Here is a 21,483-nt window from a genome sequence, read left to right as displayed (position 1 = left end):
CATAACATAACCTGAGCAAGCTTCCCCAAAATACCTCAACAAGAATTCAAGAGAAAGAAGGGAGAGCTACATTCAGACTGCTAACTATTCAGAATGCCCTCTGATGTCTATGGGAGGCTTCCATAGAGATCACTGGAAGAAGGTGGCTTTACATATCTTTATTCTATTCCATGCCTTATTCTCACATCCAGAGCTCACTCAGAAAACATGCTCCCTTTCAGGCCCACAACTATTCCTGCCTTTTCTTTGTTTCCTATCCTCCTTACTCTATTTCTCTGCCCCTTCATTGTCTGAGAGCCTCCTCTAGTCTTTCCTCTACACTTTATTCCCTGCAGCAATTCCCAATACCTACAGCAATAATTCCCACTGCCTTCCTCATTAAAAGTGACCAGCAATTAAATTTAATGTTGCAGAAGTGTCATTGACAAATCAATCAAATTTAAAAGGGAAAGGTGTGGCCCACAGACTATATATTTGACACCTCTGTTATAAGAGTTTATAGTTTAGTATCCCTGTCCATTCAAACTTAAAACTCTGCTGACATTGCCAACATGGTTTCCAATTAATACCACATTGACATGAATGTATCTACCAGATATTTGAAAGGAAACAATACCTCATTTCAAACTATAATCCATTTGTTTTATTTTTAAAATATTTGTGTGGATCCAGAACAGTTCAAATTCACAGGACAGTTCAACTGTTCAAATTTTCAAGTGGCAGTGAGAGCACAGGTCCCTACAAGTTTCAAACCTCTAAAAATTAATAACAATTGGAGATATGGACTGCAACTGAGGAGACAACTATTATCTATCAGCAGCTGCATACTATAGGTCAATGCCAGGCATTCACAATTTTCTGATGCAATATAGACCACTACTCCCACAGAACTTCAAAGAAAGTATTGAAGGAATCTGTACAATGGTTTTATGAGATAGTTTAAGAATCTAAGGAAGGCAAAGCAGCTAAGAAAATATTTCCTCTTACTTGTGGTCTTTTGCTGAACTAGAACAGGTTTCCAACCCCTGGTGAGTTACATAATATGGAATGAAGTCTTCTGTTGGGAAGGATTTTTTCCCAGAGACCTCACCATTCCTACCTTCTTTCCCCAAACTCTCCTCTCCCCGCCTCCCCCAGCCCCAAACCAATATGGCATCTTTAAAGTTTTATCATCTACAACACAGACAGAGCAGACCTGATGGTTTTGTACACAAGCATTTTATGGCATGGATATAATCCACAAGCCTCGTATATTATGTATTGTTCTACAATATATGTTGTTCCTGTCCCAGGAAGTAAGATTTTTCCTTAGCACATAATCTTTAATGGATGAGGGGGGTGGGGTGGAAATCTCCTGGGTGATTTGAATTTTCTATGCAGCCACCAGGTCATAAAAACGATAAAAAGCACACCAAAAATAAGGGCTTGTCTACACTAGAGCCATCAGTTATTGCTCTTCAACTGGTCATACAGGACTGATGGAAATACCAACACTTGAGTCCACACTTGCCTCCCTTAATTGATTTAAGTTTTGCCCTTGTGTCCACATTCATCATGGCAAATCGTAAATGAATGTGGCCTTGCAGATCAAAAACCACCTGCATTGATCTGAATTTACATGAAGGCTGCCCTAAAATAAAGATGTGGACAGTTATCTTTCACTGCTGCCTAAGACAGCACATATCCTTACTTGCCAACTAAGAGTCCCCTCTCCGCCTTCCTCATCCTTTCAGTATATCCTGCTCCATAGAAATGCCATTGAGACATGCCCTCCCTCCTGTTCTGAAGGTCCTCAGTTTGTGACCGACCACCAGTTAAGGCTGTATTTCTTAAACCCCATTAACCTCCCATCCCACTGCCACCACTGGACAGAACACCTACACTAATGCCTCCACCTCTATCTGCTACTCAGTGAGTCACTAATGGTTCACCAGTCAATCCTCTTGCTCTAACAAACTACAGGTAGTTTGTCAGAGTGAATGCTTCAGATTGCAATCCACGGATGATTCTCCAGCTCTAGAGGCAGCAAGAGCACAATTGGTAGCTGTGCTCCTTACAATACCTCAGGTACCAGATTCTCCCTAACACTCCAAAGCTAACAGAACACCTTAACCAACTCCACTCTCCCTGTGGCAGGCCCACATTATGGCTGACATTCTCACTCTGATGAACCACAAGAAAGCAGTGGCATAGTCAGAGCAGGGGACATTACTGGAGGTGAGTAGAAAAGCTACAGAGTACAGTTTCAGCTACTGAGCTACAGGTGCTTCATCAGATGAGGACATACAGAGCCAGAGGTATTTCTAAAGCATACAGAGGGGCTCTTCTGGGAAGTGAGGAAACCAGAGGCAGGAAGAGGGCCAAGCAAGGGCAGAGAGGGAAAACTCACAATCAACAAACTGAGGACCATTCACTAGCTGAGGGTATTGTGAACTCTGATAAGTATCAGTTGACAGGGCACCAACTGTGGCTGGGTCTACACTGATACACAACTGGTTGAGCCACGGGGTTTATCCGTACAAATTTCAGATGTAAGTTACACTCACTGTTGCCTTCCCAATAATCCATGTTATTTTCTCCAGCACAGATAAGGCTTTAAAACAAGCTTTCCAAGTACTTAAACTATCCCACTGAATCTTTTGCAGGGTTTAAAAATGCTATTTCAAATTTCCAGGGGTGGGGAAGAGAATGAGGTAAGGGGAAAAAAGGGCAAAAAATGAGTCTTGTGGGAAGGGGTATTTATGCCCTCTCAATGACCACTTATCATAGAATATCAGGGTTGGAAGGGACCTCAGGAGGCCATCTAGTCCAACCCCCTGCTCAAAGCAGGACCAAGCCCCAATTTTCGCTCCAAATACCTAAATGGCCCCCTCAAGGATTGAACTCACAGCCCTGGGTTTAGCAGGCCAATGCTCAAACCACTGAGCTATCCCTCCCCCCTTGAACATCTCTAAAGTGTGTGAGAACGAGCTTGTCAAATGAATATCAATAGACCCCATTTCTGAGATGAGATATTAAAAGAGATAAAATAGGGCACAGCAGTGTGTGCATAAAGAGTAGAATAGGGAAAGAAAAAATTATATGGAATTTCACTATGGCTATGTCTCATAATACTTCCCCCCTGTGCCAAACTGCAGTATGCTTGCCTTGGTTAAAAAGAAAACATACATATTACATGTAGAACAAATAAAATCAGTCTTAGACTTCTATGTAGCTAACATTTCACTTGTAAGAGATGGTCTGGAGCCAGTGGAAGGACCATCTTATGTACTTCCTTGGTAATTTCACCAGACCCTTCCCCAGAGAGACGGACAGACAAAAAGAAACACTAGCAAAATAAAGAGGGAGTGAAAAGAAACACAACCCTTTAAAAGGAAAGGAAAAATAAAAAGGGAGATGATCAGAAAAGGAGATTTTAAGGAATGTACTGACAGCAGCCTGAGTCTGTAGGATCATCAACAGGGTAACATCTATCAGAGGAGTCCCTTCAGTCACAGTTATTTACTCGGTGATCAATTGGAATTTCTTGCCACAGAATATGGCCAACTTTGCTTTAAATGGAGAAACAGATCTCTTAATGGCTATTTTTTCTTAGACCCTATCAAGAGCTTGACAAATCAAAACAAGACTGCAAATCCTAAAGTGCGAAATCGGTATATTAAGGTGTCTATGTATGAGTATTTCAACATATATGGGAGGCAGATGAATTGCTGCTAAAAAAGGTAATTTGCCAACTATACTGTCCAACAGAAAATATACTGATAAACATATTCAAATCACAATGTTAATGAGTTACATGATTATCAATAGAAAACTCTTACTCTGTAGTGTTCAAAAAATTAACTGGCGCTAAAAGGTCTTTGAAATACTCATATTTACTGTTCTATCCAAAAAGAGAAATTCTGCGCTCTACTTAGGGTTTATTTAGGTGAGTATTTAGGTGAGTATTTTTGCAGAAGGATTGTTTTCAAGTCCTCCTCTATAAGGTTGGGAAGACAGGAACAAATCTCATTTTTGAAAATATAACAGTCCTGCTGGCTACCATGGCATGAATAGTAGTCTAGCAGTAACTACCACAATTACTCAGTAACAAGACGAAAAGCCAAAGGGAACAAACAGGAATATTCAGACACTTAACACAAAAAAAAGCTATCCTCCTTTTTCATACTCTTATAGACACAAACCATGGGATTATCAGAGCATTTCCCAAAGAACTGTGGGACTATCCATGTGTGAAAACTGCCATTGCCATCTCCAAAAGCTGCAACAGAATATGTCCACACCGTTGTCCTCTGAATTCTTGTTGGGAGTGTCTGGTCTCTACTGAGGCAGTAGACTGTTCTTGGAGAATATGTTCTGACCCCAACCAAAGGTTACAGATATAGCCTTCCCTAAAATTATCTTTGAGCCAATGAGAGGACCACAAAGAGAACAGATGACCAGATTTCCTTAACTTGTATATTTTTAAGATACACCTGCAAAGTCCTCTTTTCAAGCCAATACTCCTTTCACAATTTCTCTGATCCAGAAAAGCACTTAAGCACATAAGTAAACACATAGACTTAAATGAGACTGCTCATGTGCTTAAAGCTAAATACACACTTAAGCACTTTTCTGGACTATGGCCATTTTTAGGATTTGTACAGAGTAGGAAGAGATCTCAGTTAAAATCAAAGGTACTGACAAACTTAGGAAGATGAGAAAAGATTTGACTACTACTTTGACTTGGTGAAAAACTGAATAGCAATTCCTACAAGATGTACCTATCACTCCATGACTAGCAAGGTACACAGCAGCTGAAGACACCATTTTTGAGTGACAGAATCCCAGTTGTCTATATCTAAAAGAATGGTTTTATATATTACTTATGAGATGACAGGGATTGAGTAAATTGCAGTACTGCATTTTTAATGTACTCTCCCTGCTGTGCATAGAATGATCTCGGGATGAAATAAAGAATATGGTCTTATTCACCTCTTTGAAAACAAACAAACCATCTGGGATTAGGAATTAAACTGAGATCCTGAAATGGAAAGGAAGAGTGTAGTTTAGAGCACTGATTCTCAGCCAGGAATACTCAGAGGTCTTCCAGGGGCTACTCAATTCATCTAGATCAATGTTTCTCAACTTCAGGGGTTCAGCCCCCTGGGGTGGAGGGTCATCAAGAGATGTGTTGGGGGGGTCACAAATGCAGGGGTTGGCAAGCAGGGCAACTGCCCAGGGCCCCATGCCACAGGGGGCCCTGCAAAGCTAAGTTATATGCTTCAGCCCCAGGCAGCAGGACTCAGTTTTCAGATAAGGCTCACAAGCCAAAAATAGGTTTCAGAGTAGCAGCCATGTTAGTCTGTATTCACATAAAGAAAAAGGAGTCTCTAAGGTGCCACAAGTACTAACAAATTTATTTGAGCATCAGCTTTTGTGAGCTACAGCTCACTTCATCGGATGCATTCCACTGAATAAATTTGTTAGACTCTAAAGTGAAAAATAGTCTCAAGTGTCACACTGTAACAACCAGCTGAACGTGAAGGGAACAAAGACTCAAATCTTAAGTTCTCTGTAATTTAGTAAGAATTTGTGCAAATTGTGCATAAGAGGTGAATACGCCCATGTTTTTTATTTCACTCTGAAAACATCCTATACACAGCAGGGGAGTATATTAAAAATCCAGTAATACAATTTACTCAACCCCTGTTGTCTCATACATAATATATAAAACCATCCTTTTAGACATAGATAACTGGGATTCTAGTGAACTATTGTTCCCTGAAACAAGAAACACTCCCCTGACCTGAGGAAGGACAAAGAATATGACTTACAGTTTTGGGAACCAAAAGGTAACAAAGGCCAAACTGGAGCTACCAGAATGAAAATAGTTCTTCGTGAGTACATGAGCATAGGGCAGTGGTTCTCAAACTGTGCATCAGGATCCCGTTTTAATGGGGTTGCCAGGACTGGCATTAGACTTGCTGGGGCCTGGGGCTGAAGCCAAAGCCTGAGCCCCACTGCCTGGGACCCAAGCCCAAGGCTTCAGCCCTGGATGGCGGGGCTCAGGCTACAGGCCCCCCGCCTGGGGCTTAAGTCCTAGGGCCTCGGATTTGGACCCCTCACCCAGGACTGTGGGGCATGGGCGGGCTCAGGCTTCGGTCCGCCCTCCTGGGATCATGTAGTAATTTTTGTTGTCAGAATGGGGGTCATAGTGCAATGAAGTTTGAGAATCCCTGGCCTAGGGACTGAGCAGAAAATGGAACTATGAACCAGACTTAAATCCAGGGATATGACAAAAAAATCCACTCTTGACGATTTCCTAGAAGCTGGAAAAGGAAGACTTCATCTTAGTATTGCAATTAGCAACCACCATATTCATTTGGAAGGTATTAGTGTTTGCCACATCAATTAGCACCTTAATTGAAAAGGTGAGGATATTTAATCTTTAATAAAGGCTTCCTTTATATATTTATCCAAAATATCAGGTGTTAAATAGTTTTAGTCTCTCTGAATAAAAATCCTTTTCCTTTTCAAATTGCTCAACTTCCACCATTTTGGCTCTAATGGGGCCACCATTTCACTAGTTTCCCAGTCAGGGTCTTTCAGCATAGAGATCTTTTGTTATTTTTAATGTTAAAAAAACAAGAAGGATTTTTTTTCTTTTAAAACATTTTCCTAGTCCTCCATATACATCATATATAAAATATGCACATGCCCTTTTTCTCGCTTAGCAGATGACCTTTAAGAGATGCATCAACTTAGAATCTACTCAACTTCAACAAAATACTTTTAAATAGCTTCAATTGCTATAATTGCCAAGTTATGAAAATTTCCCTAATAATTGTATTAAGGTTTGCCATGACTCAGTTTCCATACAAGCATTCCTTTATTAGTTCAAAGGCCACTTGGGTGCAAGTTACATCCAAAATAGCAATATAAGAATATATCCTTATATTCTATGCCCTAACAATAATAGAGTTATAAGCTTTGGCCAAAATGCTTACAATAAGTTCAGGCTCGGGAGACACCTTCCCCACATCATGGCATGCCTCCAGAAGGCTAAAGAAAACACTGACAAAAACTCTAGGAAGCCTTACTTTTTATGCACTATAACAAGTGATATCACTGCCGATTATTGGGCCTTAGCTAAAATCAGCTGAAGCAGTTCAGGGCTGCACCATACTTTATCATCTCACTTTGCCATATTTTTCCCTAGCTGCAAGACTTGACTAAGCATTTGTAAATTATTATTTACTGGTTTATTTACTTTATTTATTTATTTATTGAGCTGGTGCTCAATTAACCATGTTTTCTTTATTTCTATTGCTTAGCTCAAACCCTCAATAAGGTAACAGGGTATTTCCAGGGCCATTACAAATTTTAAGATAAACAATCCCTCTCATTTTTTCTGGTTGCATGCTTCAGACTTATCACTTTGGTTAAAATCAAAATAATATAAAATCATAGTTTACTTAGGTCTAATGTAGGCCTATAGGCCTACACCAAGACTTCCCAATTTTGTGGCTTTGCAAATCATATTTATCTTTACTGTGTTTTCTAGCCTACCATGTGGATGGGTAAGACACCCCTATAAACCAAGTCTTACTGATTATATAGTCAGTTTCACTTCTTTCCCTGTATAGAGTGATGTCAAATGCAAAGTAAAACTGACAAATAATTCTCTAGCTATTTCTAATATTTCAAGTACAGTAAACTTAAGTGTCGTTTGCAGCAATAGTACATAAAATAATTTCAGAAGTGTGATTTTTTTAAATTGAAGTCTTATTTTAAATTGAATGGTTTATCACACATTGTTGGGCAATTCTTAAGGTAGTCTGCAACACTTTTTTAAAGTTACTTTATCATAGCTAGGCTTTTATGAATCCACAACAGTGGCAATTCAGTTCAATTCGTACTATTTTAGAACACAATAAAACACTCAGAAATGCATGTATCAAGGACACATGATGATTAAGGTATGGCTAGTTGGGCTGACTAGTGAAGAACACATACTTAACTAAAAAGAAAAGGAGTACTTGCGGCACCTTAGAGACTAACACATTTATTAGAGCATAAGCTCACTTCATCGGATGCAGCTCACAAAAGCTTATGCTCAAATAAATGTGTTAGTCTCTAAGGTGCCGCAAGTATTCCTTTTCTTTTTGTGAATACAGACTAACACGACTGCTACTCTAAAACCTGTCATCATACTTATCTAAGCAGCACCACACAATACTTCAATTTTATTTTAATTAACTTTAGTGTAATTGTTTAGTGTAATTGTTTTGTTGGATTTGGGAGAAGTGTTCAACAGATGGATCTTCAAAATCGTTCACAAGCGAAAACGCAAGTCACAGATTTATTGCATCTTTAAAAAAATGTTTTACACAAAGCAAAAGAAAACCAGATGAAAAATAATTTTAGAATACTCCTAGAGTAACGGGAATTAGTGTTTGTTTTCTGTTCTGATACATATGAACAAAAGTAAACACATCACTAGTTTTCTCTACTACTGCATTCAGCTGCATGGAAGACCATAAAATGGAAAATATATTGCCATTTGCTATGCTGGTTAAGAAATTTCCTCATCATTGGAAATAAAGATAAGTATACTCCCAAAAGAATTGAAGTAAGGCTAATGGCACACACTGACAAGTAAACTTTCCCCTCTAATCAGAGAGGGGACCAACTGCAACAGCAGTCACAGAAACCTAGCTTCAGAAATGCTTAGAGTAGACCCTCCTATTTCAACATCAGGCAGTGGAAAACTTACAGTAACTCTGAAACCCATCAGTTTCATCACCTCCCTAACAACAACTGTTCTCTTAAACCAGAGAAAGTGATGAGAAAATATCTTTGACAAGAAAAGCAAGATACCGAAATACACAGTAAAAATGAATGGTAAACTAGTACTCAAAGAACATAATAAACTGTAAAGAATTACTGACAAGCACCTTAGTTTGAAAAACTTGGGTAACAATCTAAAAATATAAGTTCATTTTCCATTTACTCATTACATTAATTAAAACAGAAATACCACACCTAACAAAGCCACTTTTGCCTGAATAATCCACACTAGAACTGTTTGTTTACCTCACCTGAGGAAGCAGCAGCCAACACTACAATAGTGTATGGTGCTTCTAGCCCAGAGACTATTTTTATTTAGTGTTACAAAAGTAGCACTATTTCAGTAGAGATACTTGTTGAAATACAACACTGCACTGTCAGAATTTCATGGGTCATTTCCCTAGGCAGCATCAGGTTGCTACAAAGCTGCTGCCACTGGTTCATCAGAGGAGATCACAAAAAAGATCCTCTAAAGTTCTCTTCAAGAGCAACTCTTGTGAGGACACCAAAGATTTCCTACAATAAAACAGAGGTAAACAGGGATGGGATGAGGGCAGTGACCACATGGACGTGAACATCTGTCCCATGTTTCAAATAGTACCAGGCAGTTACTAATGCCTGCCTTTGTCCATCACTAAAAAGTGTACAGAGACTATTCACACGTGTACAGAAAGACTGCAGCAACCATTAGAGGGTGAGTGAGGGAGTGAGGCGCTCAGCCTAACGAGGCCAGGGGCCACCACACTCCAGTAGGTGGCACCGGGGGAGAGGAGGGGTACAATCGGATCACCAGTGAATACACAGGGCAGTAGCGGAGACCGCCGGTGGCATCGGGAGTCTGGCTCAGAGGAAATCCCGATCACGGGCCATCGGAATGGTAGAGGCGGCTGGTCCCTGCGCTCCTCCGGCAGTGACACGGCCCGCCTCTCACACAGGCGGAGCCATTAACTGCCCGCCAAAGAAAGCGCAACCAAACCAGCGCTGACACGTCGGGATCCCCCCCCGCCCCAAGGGCAGACACAGCACCGCCTCCAGCGCCCAGGCTCCGGGTAAAGAAGCTCCAGGAGCGGGATCCCGTAGTCCGCGGGGGGCGGGCGAGCTGGACTCGGAGCCCAGGAAGGGGAGAAGGGCTCCGGCAAAACGCAGGACGCGCTCCCCAGGGCTGCCGGTGAGAGGAAGGGACCCCAGGCAGGCTCAAAGGGAGGTGGGCAGGTAGCACGGCTCATCGCCCGCATCAAGAAATGAAGGGCGGGACCAGCAGGGCAGGGCGCCCCATAGCTAACGGTGGGGTGCAAGACAGGGCGGAAGGGCAGCGGGGCGCGGCCCAACGCAACGCCCGCCGCGGGCGGGAGGCTCCGATGGCTCAGCGCCGCCGAGGGGAGCCATCTTAGGGAGAAGCTGCTGCGCCTCCCAGCCCGTCGGAAAAGAGCGCCTCTCCCCTCCCCCACTCCCTGGAGGACCGGGCCGGCCTCCCCCAGCACGGCCCGGGCGGGCTCGCCACTCACCCTCCCCTCGAAGTTATTCTCCTCTACGTCGCTCATGGCGGTGGAGTGCTGGTTGCTGCGCTCAGCGATCGGGGACGCGAGTCCCGGGCAGCGGCCTCCTTCCTGCCTCCCTCCCCGCAGAGCCTCCGGACCCGTCCTGTAGACAGCGGCGGCAGCGCAAAATGGCGCCTCTGCCTCCTCTGCGCCCGACACCGCGCAGGGGGGCGGGGCCGCCCCGCCAATCACAAAGGAGGCGCCCGCTGCGGGCGGGAATGGGGAGGTGATTGAGGTGAGGCCCCGCCCCCGGCCTTCCGCCGGCCCGCACTGAGGCGTCGGAAACTGGAGCGAGGAGAGACGCTGTCCTCATTTATCCTCTCGTGCACGCACCCGCGGTGTGCACCGGCCCCCTGCAACACACAGGGGACTTGTACGATTCCCTCGCACAGTCAACACGCACCGCTGCGTACATGCCGCTCCCCCCACCGCAGTTTGTACAAGCTACCCCCTAAACACACAACATAGACCACCATGCATGAGGCGCCCTACACACGACACACAGCAGCGTGTATGAGCTCCCCGCTCCCCCTCCTCCCCGCAGCCACAACACAGCGTGTGGGGACTCCTGCATCTCACAGTGTGTGTATAAGAGTGAGATGAGAGCCTGAGCAGGCCACTACGTGTGCGGGGGCCTCTGGGCATGTGTATGCGCTGTGCTTTTTTTTGGAGGGCGGGGGGGGGGGTTGTGCATGCTAGCGTGTGTGCGCGGTTGTGGGGGCTTTGCATATGGCAGCATGTGGGCGCATTGAGGAGAGCATTGTGTGCAGGTAGATGTGTGTGTGTGTGTGAAGAGGAGACGCGGCGCACACTGGTGTAGGGGGTTGGGTATGCCAGTGTGTGTGTGCCTTCTGTATGCCAGTGTATGTTGGAGGAGAGTGTTGTACAGACCAGTGTACGTGTAAGGAAGCAGAGCCTCATAAACATTAGTGTGTGGTGAGGAGAGAGAGGTGGGACCTCATGAATGCCAGCATCTGGGTGTGTGTGGAGGGGATGGGCCCCCACACACACTGTTGTGGGGGGCTTCATGCACACTGATTAGGAAGACCACCTATCTTTTATTTCAAAGGACCATCCATATTTCATTGATTTGTTCCTTAGGGTTACCATCCATCCTTTATTTTAAGATGAATTTAAATGTATTTAAACTGATAAGTACCATTTTAAACATTAAATTGAAGCTTAAGATAATTGCATTGTATACTTGAGGGCAGTAGAAATATACACTTGAGAGGAAAATACATGATATGCTAAGGAAAAAAGTGTTTCCTTAAAACATCTCTTAAAATAAAGCGTTGACCCTTATTTTTCATGTGGTTTTCCCTTATTTCTATCCAATAAAGGTGGTCACCCTAACACTGATGAATATGTTGAGGGAAACTCTGGACATTTCTGTGAGGGAGAAGAGGACTGTGCACATCAGCATGTGTCTCTGTGACAGTAGTGAACTCCTACACATTGATGTGTGTATAATGGGGGGTTTTACACACTGCAGTATGTGATGTGGGCGCTCGCCAGTGTGTGTTGTATGTGTACATGGTAGGAGGCTTGTACACACTGATTGTGTGTCGGGGCAAAGGGGCTTGTACGCACACCAATGTGTGTGGTGAAGGTATAGGTGGTAGAGAACTCATACACATTGATGTGTGTGATGGGTGACGGGGTTTGTACACACTCGTGTGTGTGTAGGGGACTTGTACACAGTGATGTGTGTGGCAAACGGGTGTGTACTGGAATGTATAACACTCTCCCCCAACGTACAGTGGCATACATAAGGCACACACACACACTGGCATACACAACACTCTACACCAGTGTGTCCCTGTCCTCTTCACACACACACACACACACACACAGACATCTGCCTGCACACAGTGCTCTCCTCAATGCGCCCACATGCTGCCATATGCAAAGCCCTCAACTGCACACACACGCTAGCATGCACAACCCCCCCCCCCAAACTGCACGGACATACACATGCACAGAGCCCCCCACAACTGCACAGACATAATATCCTGCTCAAGCTCTCATCTCACTCTCTTTTCATACACATATAGGGTTGACAACCCTCCAGGATTGGCCTGGAGTCTCCTGGAATCAGCATCGATCTCCTGATGACTATTGAAAGCAATCCAGGAGATTTTAATGGGCTATTTTAAGAAAATGACATCATGTCATGTTAGGGGAAAAAAATCTCCCGGAATAGCTTCAGTCAGAGTTGGCAACCCTAGACACACACTGTGAGATGCAGGAGGCCCAATATGGCATGCAGGAGGCCCCCTTATGCCGTCTTACTGCAACCCCCAACATACCAACACCTTCCTGCAGAGGTGCGTACATATCCATCTTACCTCGTACACATGCTCCAGTACACACATCACCTATACTTTAATACTGTGATAGCTGTACATTCCTAATTGAAAAAAAGTAACAAGAGCATGACTATCAGCCCAAAGGAACAAATATGAACACAGTTAATAATTTATAAGACCCTATATGCAGTACAAGGATCCTGGATACAACACAGTGGTATCCTGATACAGTTTACTCTTGTAGGGTGAACAGACTATTGTAACACAGATTTCCTGACCCGTATTTGCACAGTTTCCCATATTTAGGCCTTGTCTACACTACATAGTTTTGTCAACACAACTCAAGGTTTCATCGACAAAACAGTGCAGGTGTACACAAAACAATGCTCCTCCCGCCGATTTAACTCTCCTGCTATACCGACATAATAAAACCGCCTTGACGAGTGGCATAGAGCTTTTTACGACAAAGTTAAAGCGATGCAGTGTCAGTGAAGACACTGTGCTTGCTTATGTCACCCTAAGTGGCCTCCAGGAGGTGTCCCACAATGCCTATCATGACCGCTCTGGTAAGCGGTTTCTACTCTGCTGTCCTGCAGCCAGGTACACAGGCATGTACCCCTGTCCCTTTAAAGCCCCAAGAATTTTTGAAATTCCACGTCCTGTTTGCTCAGCGTGGACAGCGCACATTGCACGTTCCCAGCTGACCATGCTGGCTTTCCGCTGCAAACACAGTTCCTCCTGGAGTACATCAGAGTTGCTGGATCTGTTGGGTCTGTGGGGAGAAGAGGCTGTGCAGTCGTAGCTCTGATCCAGCTGTAGGAACTTTGACACCTACAAGCAGAGTGCTTGTGACATGGAGGAGAAGGGGCATGGAAGTGGCACACAGCAGTGCCATGCTAAGATGAAGGAGCTGAGGCAAGCGTACCAGAGGGCAAGGGAGGCTAACCATCGCTCTGGTGCAGCACTGAAAACATGCTGCTTCTACAAGGAGCTGCACACCATCCTCAGCAGCAACCCCACCTCCACCATCAAGAGCCCCATGAATACTTCAGGGGGACTGGATGCCAGTGGAGTCAACTCTGAGGATGAAGTGATGGACAAGGAGGTCGAGTTGGAGAAAGAAGTGGGACAGGCGACAGGCTTGTCTGGTGCCGTGGTGAGCCAGGACCTTTTCTGATTCCGGAGGGGTCTAGCCAGTCCCAGCAGTCTGGCTCTGGTGTGCCTGAAGCAGGAAAGGGGCGCTCCAGTGAGTACTCATTTTGCTTTGATAGTGCCCAGTTACATGAGGTAGAGGTGTCCTTTATTTTGTTACACAGTGCATGTGGGAGAAACAGAGGCGGATTAAGGTTTAGTGGAGGCCTGGGCCAGAGCAAATGGGAGGCCCATCCCCAACCATTCCACCTGCAGTCCCGCCCCTGTTCCACCACTTTCCCCCACGGCCCTGCCCGTTCCACCTACAGGTCCGCCCCATTCCACCCTCCCTGCAGCTCCTCAACCTGTTTGCTCCTTTCAGTCCCCTTCTGATGCAGCCCCAAGACTGGAGAAGCTCTGTGTCCCCGCTCCTACACACACAGGCTGCAGCGGGGACTGAGAGCTCCCCGGCTCTGAGGCCACAGCAGGGAGCAGCCAGGGTCTGGGCGCGTGAGCTTCAGGAGGGTCCTGCCGAAGTGCGGGGTCAGGGCGTGGGTGTGCCCATGTTTCCAGGGACCCCCCAGTTGGCTTGTCATTGTCTTTTACCCTCCATTTTAGTGCACTGCTTCATGCTTGGTCTAGCGCCATTTTTGTGGTGTCTAATTTTTGATCTGTTAATGTTTATGTAATCCTGCCCAGAAACTGAGTGAAGGCAGGAAATTCAAACAGTAAAGGCGGAAAGGGGTCATCTGACTCCCAGTTATTCTGCCTAGTGACAGAGAGTCTATATAAGGGGGTTGCACACTCTGTCAGGTGCTGTCTGCCCAGGAAGTGCTTGGTCGTGCAACAGAGGAAGAGGAACATCATCAAAACACCTTTGCTTACCTGGTTGTCCATCGTCCAGGAAGATCTCCTGTTCCATCTCAAGCTCCTGATTCTGGTAGCTGTCCTCAAAGTCTTGACCTGAGTTACCTGAGAAACAAGTCAGATGAGAGCATCATGAGCCATCTACACCTGAATTCCTGTCACTATAGAGACTGAGTAATTTGACACTTTATTTGTGTTATGCCCATATTGGTTATGGGTTGGGTCAGGGCTTCAAACTGTACTTGTAAACCACCGAGCTGTTTTATGCTGTTTTACTCTGTTTAATGCTTTATTGCCCTTTCTCTGTCTAATCTCTTAATAAACCCTCCTTCCTGTTTTCACCTTTTAAAACAACTAAGTTTAATTTTACCTGCAACTAAGAGGTGATAGACCCTTCAGGGGAATCAATCCTTTTAGGGAGGTGGGGTCCTTAAATCAATTCCACCAGTCTCTTCTAGTAACACCCCGCCCAGTGCTCCTGCCGGGGAGCGGGGTTGGGGCATGGGTGTGCACATTTTTCCAGGGCCCCCCAGTTGACCGGGGTTCGTGGGCATGGGCTCCGTCAGCTCAGTGACTAAACCACTATGGGTAGAGAAGGGATCAAAATTAACAACACTAGGTACTGTTTGCATCTGCTTTGCATTCCGCTGTGCAGGTACGCAGTGGGGGCCCTGCGGAAAAGTTTGTTAATGTGCACCGAGATCTCCCAGAAATTCTCCATAAACTTTCTTGCTGATACTCTGCAATCCTCTGCTGAAGGTTCCTTGGCAGAGCTGCTTTGTTTTTCCCCCGTTGTAGGAAACTTTCCCACACCAATTGGCAGTTACTTCTGGAGGCACCAAAGCATCACACAGCCGAGCAGCATACGGATCTGGTCTGAAGCCACCTCCATGTAGGAGACGTACCCTGACATCTTTGATAACCCACAGTAGTGTGATTTCAGCTTCGATCGCCCCCACCTGTGGAAAACAGTGCCAGTATTCAGAATGGCGTCCCTAGGCGCTTGGACTGATCCCCTTATGAAAACACCCAGACCTTTTGTACTGTCTTGCACCACCCCCCCGGGTCTGAACTCATCATGTTTAGTGCTCTGGCCATGCTGCGTGCTTGGCAAGGGAATGTGAGAAAGAGATGTATGTAACTTCTATGATTCAGAACAGTGAGTGCACGCACAATATTGACTATGTGTATTCTTTCTTTTGCTTATGCAAATGTGCCCTCGAGGGCCAGCTCCTACACACTGGCTGCGATCATCAGATCAGGCCAATAGCGAGCACAGAACATGGAGAGAGACAATAAACGAAAAACTAGAAGTGGATTGCCAGGAAAGGAGACAGGCCCAGGAGCGGATCATAGAGGGTCAGAAGCAGAAAACAAAGCTCATGAAGGACCAAACAGAGATGCTGAGCTCCCTGGTTGTGCTTTTGGTGGAACACATGCATGCTCGACTCCCCCTGCAACTCATACGGGACTGCCTTCCTTGGCCTCCCCAAACTCCCCCCACCCCAACATTTCTCTCATGTTCCCAACCCATCACAGTAACCCTTGCACTCCACCCCGAGACATTTTCCATAATGACAGCTGGACTTGCACACCGCTGTGAGATCCTCAATTCAGTGAATGCTGTTTACTATCATGTCCCTTGTAACAAATGTTAATCTGTGTATTGCTGTTTAATAAAAATTTAGTCTTACAAAGACAGTGATTCTGTATTTGTGACCGACACAGAGTGGCTGCAACAGAAATTCATGCACAGTGGTAATTGGCACATTTGCAGACCACAATTAACCCTCAGGCAGGAATAATTACGGGGTCATTCGGTGTGGCAAGTAAACAGTGTGGCTCAATTCAGAAGCCCTTGGAATTACTGGATGGATAAAACTGCATCATGGGGTTGGTGATCCCACCCCCAGGATGCACTGCGATCCATTCCCAGAACTCCTCGCGGGAGAAGGTGGCGATTTGCACAGTGGGATAACTACCCATGGTGCACTGCTCTCTCTGTCAGTGCTAGAGCACCAACCGTGGATGAGCTCCACCGACACAAGGAGTGTTGTCTGAACATGCACAAGCAATGTAATTACAGTGGTTTATGAGAGTTGACATAATTTAAGTCGACAACTCTGTAGTGTAGACATGGCCTTAGATTTACTCAAACTGTTTTACCCACTCTCTTAAATAAACTGGAAATTGCACGTAAATAATAATTGTGATTTGTCTAAGTTGGGGGGATGTTATCAGCTGCTGACTATGCTTGTCCATGGGAATAAAGGATTAATCACTAGTTTTGGAGAGGAAGAGGAATCAGATAGGAATAACATTGCCACAGACAAAGTCAGAGCTTGTAATCTCTATCCATAAAGGTGTCACAGCCAGGGACAGTGATCCAGGCTGCCATAAAGTGAATCTTGTGACCTTAGGTAGGCTGGAGTGTAGTTACCCACTGCAATAGATGGCCTGGGTTTTCAGAGATACTAAGCAAGGAGACCTGTTGGCACTCAGCATCTTTGAAAATCAGGCTAAGAAAGACTCTCTCGCCCCAGTAATCTCTGTCAGACAGAGTTTGCAGTTCTTCTGTCCTCTTCTTGATATCACAAGGGGGAACCTTCAGTGGTTGTGCTAAAAATCTAGAAGATGACTACTGAATATAGTGAGGGAATCGTATTTTTTAATTTTTAGCAACAATTTTAATGGCACTGTACAAGACAAAGACAATGTCTGCATTGAAAAGCTTTTACTTACTAAATATTTTAATTTATAATTTTTAACATGTTCCTCCCCTCCCCCAATTTAGCAAAGCCACCATACCCCATTTAGGAATATTTAAATTAAAAGTTCAGTCTTTTAAAATTCAGCTACTTCTGAGTTCTCTATAGGGGTAAATGTTGCCACACATATTATTAGGGGTTTGCACTAATGTAATTAGATTGATTTAAAGATGATTTAGTTACACCAGTGCAAATTCTCTAAGTCTAGGCTTCCATAATCATCCCCTCCCACTGCCCCAAGCTTGTTGGCTGGGCCGAAAGCATCATTTCAGCAAGTGTAATTGCTCAGATAATAGATAAAAAACAGAATTTAGGGGACCCTGGTATGAGAGGAGAGGGAAATAGGGGCACACAGAACTGGCAGAAGGGAGACTGGGGGACCTGGCAAGTGGCTGAGGTGGAAATGAGGGTCACACAGAGCCCCTGCACCACAGAGGACAGAGAGGAATGGGGGACACAAAGAGGCCCAGGCATGAAGCAGGGGTCAGGGAAGTTCCAAGGAGTCCCTGATATGGAAGGGAATGGGAGGGTGGCACACAGGGAGCTCGTGGGGGGGAAAGGAGGAATGCAAGGAGCCCTGGTGTGTGCAACAAGCTCGGCCTACTGAGACTATGAAGTATATGATCCCATAGTTAAAGTGCAATTAACATCTGCATGGAGATTCTCATTCTGAAGTGGCCTTAGGCCTGGTCTACACTACAAAGTTAGGTCAACCTTAGTCAACTTGTTTTGATCTAGTTGTGCACATGCCTACCCCTAAATTGTCTCCTGCTGACATAAGCACCCTCTTCCAGCACTACAATAACACCACCTCCCTAAACGACAGAGAGGTATCGTCGACGTACTTAGGGTGACACAGTGCAAGTGTAGACATTGCATTACCTATGTCAACCCTAACAGTCCTCCAGCAGCTGTCCCACAATGTCTTTTGCCCTATGACAGTGGCTGTTCCAGTCACAATTCTGAACTCCACTGCCCAGGAGTCACAGAGACTGGAAGCCTGTGCCCCCTTTTAACACTCCGACCCCCGGGTGTTTTTGAAATCCCTTTTCCTGGTTGCCCACCTTGGCAAGCGCACCTACTAGCCCACCTCTGCGAACATTCAACCAGACCAGCTCACACACATGCAGAGCTACTAGACATGCTCCTGCCAGGAACAGGAAAGAGGTCATGGATCTCCTTGGCCTGTGGTGAGTAGACACTATGCAAACACAGCTAAGGAACAGTCAAAGCAATGTAGACATCTACACGCAGAGTCCACTGGGGATGATGAAACTGGGGCATGACTGACGAGTAGCAATGTCATGTGAAAGCAAAGGAACTTTGGCACACATACTAGAAGATGAGGGAGACTAAGAACAAATCTTGTGCTGCCCTGCAGACCTGCTGCTTCTACAATGAACTGCATATCATACTTGGTGTGGGCACACCAGTAACCCATATACAACAGTGGACATTTTGCATGAGCCTCAGGTGGAGACTCCTACAGTGCACAGCAGCGAGGAGAAGAAAGTAGGGAGAGATGTGGAGGGGAATGCAAACGATGCAGCGAGCCAGGAGCTGTATGAAACTCTGCTGGAGGCAAGCCAGTTCTGCCAGTCAAATGCCAAATGAGACTGCTGATGAAGGGAAAAGGAGCTTGGGTAAGTGTGCACAGGCATTATGCCTTATAAGCATTTTTTTACCTTTTAATTGTCTGAAACCTCATCTTCCTTCCTCCCACCCCCCTCCACCCATTTTGCCCATTTAAAAATGGCACCCACCCCATCCACAAGTTTAGAGAACAAAGGCATTGACTTTTGATTGCTTATTTTGCTTGTAAAATGTTAGAAAATAAAACGTTAGAGAATATAGTAAAAAAAATGTGTATGGCATCTGAATTTCACAATCCACATTAGACAGAGGTAGAAGAAAGAGGTAGAGGAAGCATTCACTTTTCCATTCTTTAGCTTGTTGGACAAGGCAAGGTGGACCATGCAGAGTACTTTATTTATCTGAATAGCATTATCCCTTTTATCCTCTTGAGTGATCTCAACAAAAACTTTCATGGAGATACTCTGAAATCCTCTCTTGAACATTTTTAGGGATATGAAATTACTGGCGCCATTCACCACACTTTCCCTATATATGAGAAAGCTAAATTGCCAAGTCTAATCATTGTTCTCAAACACAGACAACACCATTGTCTTGCTCATCTGCACCAGATGGACATATTCCAAAGGATCTCCTGTATGGAGAAATTCCAGATGCTCCAGGGCCCCGGGCCAACCTAGGTTCAAAACGTTTGCAAAGGGGAATTGAAAACTTGCAGCATTGACACTACAAGGTGGGAAGATGCAGCTAGCAAGAGGACACGCTGGAGGGCTGGTCTGCACCAAGGAGTCAAAGAGGCTAAAGGGAGGTGGTTGAGAAAGAGGAAAGTACAGCAGGCCTCAAGTGCTAGCAGTGTATTAGTTCACCTTCTGGCTCAGTGCCTTATACCTGCATTATCTGTGGCAAGGACTGTTGCTTGAGAATTGGACTTATTAGTCACTCATGATACTGAAGCATAACACACAGTAACTGAATTGCTTCAACACTTACACCATTGTCTTTTGAGATGAACACCTGCCATTCATTCCCCACATTCATACACAGGGATGCCCAGTGTGACAGTCTGTATCCCTATATTCACCCTTTTTACAAAACTATAATGGATTTTGTACAAAGTATGCCTTGTGACTTATCATTTGAAAACTCATAATGTGCTCATTGTTATTGTCCTGGTAAAATATGTGTGGCAACATTGTATGTAAAGTTATAAGATTCCACTGTATAACATTACTGAGACATATTCCAAGTTTAGAAAAGCAGGCACAAACCAGTTCCTAAAAGGCAAACTGATGCCTCAGATAGCTGTCAACAAAATCAGACGGACTATTACCTGGTTAAGCAGCCATGCTTTGTCAGGAAAAGGGTGTACATAAGAAATTTACATCTTGGCAAAGAAACAGCTGGAAGTTCCCGTTCCACAGACTTTCTGTCTCCTGAACCCCAGCTGGAGATGATTCTCAAAGAGGAGGAAAAGATATAAAAATGGGGAACAGATGCCTCAAATGACTCCTCCTTTTTTCTATGCCCATGGCATCAACAACTACTGAAGAACAAGGAAATTAACACTGAACTGGGGCAGGGGTCCTGGCTGACAGGATTCCAGCCATAAGACTGCTAAAGCATATGGTGAGATAAACATTTTGCTTTGAATTCAGTTAACTTGTTAAGTTAGGTGTTAGTTGCATGTCACCTTTTATTTCTTTGTAATCAATTCTGATTTTTATGCCTCATTACTTGTAATTACTTAAAATGTATCTTTCTGTAGTCAATAAAGTTGTATTATTGTTTTAACTAAACCAGTGTGTGTTTGGACTGAAGTGTTTGGGAAATTTCATTTGGGATAACAAGATTTGTGCAAACAAGATTTGTGCATATCATTATCATTTTCTATTAATGAAATGACAGACTTTATATGAGCTTGTATTGTCGAGGAGAAGCTGGGCAGTACAAGACACACATAACTGGGGGAAAGTCTGGGCCTGGGAGTTTGCTGGTGTTGCTCTGTAGTGTAATTCAGAGTGACTGGCTATAGCACTCATACAATATAGCTGGGAGTGATTTCCATGCTGGAGGCTGTGTCTGAACTGAGCAGGAGTAGTTGCTCTCACATTGAAGCACCCCAGGTTGGAGAATTGAGAAGACACACACAGCTGTCCATCAGTCCACATTGTACCCTGGGTAATGTCACATCCAGTGTCTAAACTTTCCATGCAACACCACCCTCCCTGGCCTTCTCCCTGCTAGGCTGTACTCATGATGGCTTGAGCTGCAAAATGGTGCTGTAATGAGCACTCCAAAGCTAAAGTGACAATTAGCATTTCTTATTAAAGAAATTTATGGCGATAATGTAAGGGAGCTTTAAGACTTATCTTTCCCTTTCCACTGTGACTGTAAATCTAACGGTGTGTTTGTCTGTTTTAATCAGTAGCCTCTGGCATGGTG

At 44.7% G+C, this 21,483-nt stretch overlaps 1 protein-coding gene and 1 long non-coding RNA gene across 4 annotated transcripts in view; one reads left to right on the top strand and one right to left on the bottom strand.

The window, feature by feature from the left end:
• The window catches only part of TRA2A (transformer 2 alpha homolog), a 53,254-nt gene extending 42,590 nt beyond the window's left edge, over positions 1-10,664 (bottom strand). Inside the window, exon 1 of one of the 2 annotated variants that reach the window (XM_048838384.2) lies at positions 10,338-10,664. In XM_048838384.2, the coding sequence (XP_048694341.1) occupies positions 10,338-10,373 (36 nt within the window). In that variant the 5' untranslated portion in view covers positions 10,374-10,664. The remainder of the gene's footprint in view (positions 1-10,337) is intronic. The other variant, XM_048838385.2, reaches the window with a different exon arrangement.
• On the top strand, positions 9,854-20,769 carry LOC125631532 (uncharacterized). Of its 2 annotated transcripts, none has more exons than XR_007354977.2 (3): positions 9,854-10,000; positions 18,830-19,091; positions 19,622-20,769. It is a non-coding gene; the product is annotated as an uncharacterized LOC125631532 (long non-coding RNA). The 2 variants fall into 2 exon arrangements; XR_012667219.1 differs by having other exon boundaries at positions 19,533-20,769.
• The last annotated feature ends 714 nt before the right edge of the window (positions 20,770-21,483 follow it).

Source organism: Caretta caretta, chromosome 2 (genome assembly GCF_965140235.1).
Source record: "Caretta caretta isolate rCarCar2 chromosome 2, rCarCar1.hap1, whole genome shotgun sequence".
In the NCBI taxonomy this organism is placed as follows: Eukaryota; Metazoa; Chordata; order Testudines; family Cheloniidae; genus Caretta; species Caretta caretta.
The sequence above is the reverse complement of the archived record's forward strand: the minus strand, read 5'-3'. Positions and strand labels throughout refer to the sequence as shown.